Genomic DNA, 5,448 nt, shown 5'->3' with positions numbered 1-5,448 from the left:
CTACGGGCCTTGAAGGGGCCGCGCCGCCCGGCGCCGCCGCACTGGGCCGCGCCGCGTCCCCGCGCCCTCCATCCCCGCATCCCTCCGTTCCGCTTCCCTCCGTCCCCGCATCCCTCCGTCCCGCTCCCCTCCGTCCCCGCATCCTTCCGCCCCGCTTCCCTCCGTCCCCGCTTCCCTGCGCGGCGCCGCGCGGCGCTCCCATGGAAAAATCCAAAAATTTCCGCATCGACGCCCTGCTGGCCGTGGACCCCCCCAAGGCTGCGGCGCAGAGCGCGCCGCTCGCCCTGGTCACCTCGCTGAGCAGCGGCAGCAGCAGCGGCAGCCGCAGCCCCCCGTCCTCCTCCTCCTCGTCCTCGTCCTCCTCCTCCTCCTCGTCGGAGCCGCCGGCCGGCGCCGAGAGCCCCTCTCCGCCGCGCCTGCTGGCCGCGCACTGCGCGCTCGTGCCCAAGCCCGGCTTCCTGGGGGGCGCGGGCGGCGGCCCCCCCCCGCCCCCGGCGCCCTCGGCGGGGCTGGCGCTGGGGCTGCCGCCCGCGGGCCCCGCGGTGCCGCCCGCCGCCCTGTACGGGCACCCCGTGTACGGCTACCCGGCGCTGGCCGCGCAGCACCCCGCGCTCTCGTACCCGTACGCGCAGGTGCAGGGCGCGCACCCCGCGCACCCCTCCGCCGAGCCCGGCAAACTGGGCGCGGGCACCTTCCAGCTGGACCAGTGGCTGCGCGCCTCGACGGCCGGCATGATCCTGCCCAAGATGCCCGACTTCGGCTGTGAGTACCGCGCGCCATTTAGCTCTCTGTATATGTGTGTGTGTATATATATATATATGTATGTATATATTTTCCTTTAAAAAATATGTGTGTATTATATATTCCATTTTTAAGATATGCGTGTATATATAGTATATATGTACACTTATATATATCTATTTTTATATACATATTTAAATAAATGTATATTTATATATATACACATATACATGTGTATATGTATATATTCGTATATATGTGTGTATATATACACACATAAATATTATATATATATATATACACATTATATATGTGTATGGATGGAGGAGGGAAATAGCGTTTCTCAACGGGAAGGGGGATCCGCGGGTCGCCGCGCTCCGGCCTGCTCCTCGGGAACCCTTGGCCGCCCGGTTTGTCGCGACACGTGGAGGGAATCGCGGCAACTCGTTTCCTATCGCCGCGGTCTCGCTGCCCGCGGGGCCTTCGCGGCCGCCGGAGAAAAAACGGCAGGAGCCGCGGGACGGCCGGTCCCGGGGTGTCCCGACGGAGCAGGCGGCCCATGGCACCCGTCCGCGTTCCTTTTTTATTGTCATTATTATTATTACTATTTTTCCACCGGAAAATAGGCTTGAGAGGGTGAGGGGAGGGAGCGCAGACCCGTTTCCTCGGGTCTCGGTGCGAGCAAGGCCGCTGCAGCAACCGCGGAGGTGCGGGGTGTAAGTTTACCAAAATCAGGCCTGAAAATAATTGCTTTTTTTTTTTTTTAATACCCTGCACACACATCAGCGGACAAAAGTCCATTGTTTTCTCTCGAATTGGAATTGTTTGGGCTGGAACATGCAGGGAGGAAAAAAAAAAAAAAAAAAAGAAATAGGTGGGAGAGCTGTCAGAGCCTCGCGGAGCAGGTCCCCGCCGGGGAGGCGGGTAAATACCCGGCAAGGCGACACCGATACTCGCGCGGCGGTGAGAAAATCCCCCCGCGCGCGGCGGCCTCGGCGCTTTCCGCCCCTTCAACGCGCTGCCTCCGAGGGCGCTGGGGAGCGCAGCGGCCTCCGCGCTGTTTCCTCCCGTTTTCTAACCCCAAACAGCGAAAGTTTGTTTTGAAAGGCACCGGGAAGGCGCAGAGCGGGGGCGGCCAGGCCGGGCCCGGGCGGGGAAAGCTTGGGAAAGGATTTTTTTTTTTTTTTTGGCCTTTGAACGAAACAAGCACTTATATGTCTTATTTATTTTTTTATTTGCTTTTCCTTTCAAGAGCGTTTTTTCACACCTCCCTCACTCCTATTATTTTCTAACGGTGACTCCCTGCTGTCCCTCTCCTCGGGCCCGGCCTGCCGAGGAGGGGACGGCTCGGACGGGACGGGGGGGTCTCCTGCCGCCCCCTGAACGAAAGGGGCGGCTCGGGCCGAGCTGGGGCCGCGGGAGCCTTAACTAAAGCTGCTAAATTGCTGCTCCCGGCGGGGACCGCTGCCCGCGCTCCTTTTAACGAACTCGCCCTTGGGAAATCAAGAAGGGAGGGTTATTTGTATCGTTATTATTATCGTAATTAATTCTCGCCGTTCCGCCGCAGCCCAGGCGCAGTCCAACCTGCTGGGGAAGTGCCGGCGGCCCCGCACCGCCTTCACGAGCCAGCAGCTGCTGGAGCTCGAGCACCAGTTCAAGCTCAACAAGTACCTGTCGCGGCCCAAGCGCTTCGAGGTGGCCACGTCGCTCATGCTCACGGAGACGCAGGTGGGGCCCGGCCTCGCGCGGCGCTTTTGGCCGTCGCGGGTCGCGGTTCGGACCCCCCCCCACGCCGCTCCCTGTGCGCCTCTCTCTGTCCCAGGTGAAGATCTGGTTCCAGAACCGGCGCATGAAGTGGAAGCGCAGCAAGAAGGCCAAGGAGCAGGCGGCGCAGGAGGCCGAGAAGCAGAAGGGCGGCGAGGACAAGGCGGCCGAGGAGCTGCTGCTGGCGGCGCCCGAGAAGGGCGGCGGGCGGCGGCTGCGGGAGCTGCCCGACAGCGAGCCCGACGACGAGGAGGATGACGAGGAGGAGGAGGAGGAAGACGAGGCCGCCCGCTGCTGCCCCTACCACTCCTCCGAGTGCTCCGAGGCGGACGAGGAGGACACGCAGCCCCGGGCCCCGCCGCCTGCGCAGCCCCAGTGAGCGCCGGCCGCCCGCCCCGCCGGGGCCGCCCGTGCCCCCGCCGCCCCGGTGCCGTTTTGTCGCCCCTGCCCGGCCGGGAGGGATGGAGCAGGGGCCGCTCGTGCCCGCGCGGGGCGCCTGCAGGGAACACAGTGTTATTAGGGACTGAGAACAGCCCGAACTCGAGACCCCTCCCAATACTTTCCCCCCACTCCCGGCCCCTGGACGCGCTCCCCTCTCGCTGAGTATCGGAAATGTTTTGTCCTTACTATATATCGGGGTGAGGGTGGGGAAGAAAAAAAAATGTTTATGTCATGAACGTTAAAACTGCTGGAAATCTCAATACTGTCTTTATTTTTGTATATCGTATTTATATAAAAAAATACTTCTACTTATGCATGCTAAATTATTACCCAGGCTTCCCGCCCGCGCGGTGGGAGGGCGAATAAAGAGCGTTTTGTACTTGAGACGTGTAGGCGCTTTGTCGGGGGCCGGGGGGCGCCGGGAGGACCTCGCTGGAAGGAGCGTAAAATCGAGGTTTGCAAACGAGCATCGAGCAGGGAAGGGTGCGAGGTGGAGGGCGACCAGTTTCGGAGGATTTAGGTGCCACCGGCGGCTCGTCTCCAGCCCCACTGCCGCGTTACCACGCGCAGAGCCCGCGCAGCCCCGCGGAGCATGAAACCCTCCAGAACGCGCAAGTTCCCACGTCGCTTTATTTTATTTTATTTTATTTTATTTTATTTTATTTTATTTTATTTTATTTTATTTTATTTTATTTTATTTTATTTTATTTTATGCGGATTTTTGCAGAGCCGCGTTAACCTTGCAAGTGGCCGCTATAAGCGGTCCCTATACAAACCCGCCCGAAACGCAGCCAGCGTTGGAGAGGCCGCGGGTATTTTCCCGGTGCCGCGGGTCGGAGCTGCTCTCGGCGCGCACCATAAACCCTGCTACCATGGGAAGGTCGGGAAATAGTATTAACAATAATAAAGCTGCTCGGGATACACCCGATTTAGCTTGATCCATAATCGATCGCTAATAACGGAGCAGGGCAGGATGGAAGCGCGCAAACCGCTTCCCTTCCATTGCGGCTCCTCCTCGAGGATCCGAAGCAAACGGGGAGGGAGCCCCGACCCCTCCTGTCCCCCGCTCCCCTGGGTCCCCTTGGGCCCCAGCAGCGCTGTGGGGTCCCCGGAGGGGCAGAAATTTGCTGGGTGCCCCCAGGTCTGTGTCCAAACGTGTCTCGCCTGCGTGAAAAACACCCCGGCCGGGCACAGGCAGCTATTCAGGCCCCGTATCAAAGTCCCCCTGCTGTATTGTGTCTGTCTCAATAAAATTAATCTCTTTAGAGCCCGGCCTCGCACAAGAATCCCGCCAGTGTTCCGGCTGCGAGGGCAAATATGGTTTTCAGATTCTGTTTTTTTATGGACGGATTAAAGTTTATTTTCCATAATAGGGCACCTAATAAAACTCATAAAGCTCTGTCAGTCTTACAGCTGGTGGCCTCATTTAACACTTTCACTTCGTAAATCATTTTACAGCTTACCAGGTGTTTCCAAAACTGAAAGGAGAGAGGTGGAGGGGGGAAAGAAAGAGAGAGAGAGTGAGAGAAAGGAATTAAACTCACTTAAAATATAGATACAGCCTTTTAGTGGTAGATGCATAAGCACTATTGTTTGGAAGGGCTTCAAAGAAGGTGTTGATCCCAATGGGGGGAGAAAAGTCTTTAAATGGGGTTTCCCACGTTCTTTTGAAGTGGGGAGGCTCCTAACGAGCACTAGGAGAGGATGAATGGCATCCAGGAATGGCATTAGCAGTCCCGGTCCCTATGCAGTGATGCTCTGGTCCCGGTCCTGTAGCTCAGTCCTGTCCACCCCAGACTCCAGCATCCAAGCCCAGTGGTCCCCACACTTATCCTGGCTCCCCCTGTTTCCAGCTTCCTTATCCTTTCTTATCCTTCCTGGGTGAGAAGCTTCTTAAAACCGTCCTGGACCAGCCCGGGAAGTGGTGGGCACAAACACGGGCCCACGGTGGAAACTTTCCTTTACAAAGCCACAGGGTTTTAGGCATGGATGTCATTAACTGGCAATTTCATAAGCATTAAGTGCTAAAACAAAAGGAGCAAAATAGGATCCATATGTCTGAGGTAAACCTGCTAAAAGTCTTTCAAATGGGAAGCCATAAATATATAATCCCCCTCCAATTCTCTGTGGAACTTCTGGGAACAAAATGCTTCTCCGGGAGAAGGTACCTTGATTATTTCTGAAGCCCAAAGCGTTAGACTCTCCCCAAACCCAGGGATTCACATCCAGTTTTGCACCGGGCTGCAGGAGGACCCTGCTCATTTTTGAAATGTGCATTCTTCACTGTTGAGCCAGTTTCCACATGCTGGACCTACTTCTTGGTGGGCTGCTTGGATCCCACCGGCTGCAGCACAGAGCCAAGGATGGAAGGGATGAACAGCCCCAGACCTTGGACGCTCTTGGTGTCATGGCTCCCCATGTGCCATCGGGATCACAGCTAAAGCGGGCTTGGGATGTGCCGGAGCACAGGGGCAGTTCTGTCTTTTCTGGGAGGTTTACCCC

General features: G+C 57.4%; 1 protein-coding gene across 1 annotated transcript; it reads left to right on the top strand.

Moving 5' to 3' along the window:
- The first annotated feature begins 200 nt into the window (after nt 1-200).
- Nucleotides 201-2,884, top strand: MNX1 (motor neuron and pancreas homeobox 1). Its single transcript, XM_088521057.1, has 3 exons — nt 201-762; nt 2,309-2,469; nt 2,564-2,884. Exons 1-3 carry the CDS (start codon nt 201-203, stop codon nt 2,882-2,884), a joined length of 1,044 nt encoding a protein of 347 aa, XP_088377183.1.
- Nucleotides 2,885-5,448: the final 2,564 nt, after the last annotated feature.

This window comes from Tinamus guttatus, unplaced genomic scaffold (assembly GCF_059628265.1).
Source record: "Tinamus guttatus ecotype Peru unplaced genomic scaffold, ASM5962826v1 Tinamus_guttatus_pri_ptg000006l, whole genome shotgun sequence".
Taxonomy (NCBI): domain Eukaryota; kingdom Metazoa; phylum Chordata; class Aves; order Tinamiformes; family Tinamidae; genus Tinamus; species Tinamus guttatus.
The sequence above is the reverse complement of the archived record's forward strand: the minus strand, read 5'-3'. Positions and strand labels throughout refer to the sequence as shown.

Coding starts and splice junctions, on each gene's coding strand:
- MNX1 (XM_088521057.1), top strand. CDS start 201: ATGGAAAAATCCAAAAATTTCCGCATCGACGCCCTGCTGGCCGTGGAC. Junction 763..2,308: donor CAAGATGCCCGACTTCGGCT/GTGAGTACCGCG, acceptor GTTCCGCCGCAG/CCCAGGCGCAGTCCAACCTG. Junction 2,470..2,563: donor TCATGCTCACGGAGACGCAG/GTGGGGCCCGGC, acceptor TCTCTGTCCCAG/GTGAAGATCTGGTTCCAGAA.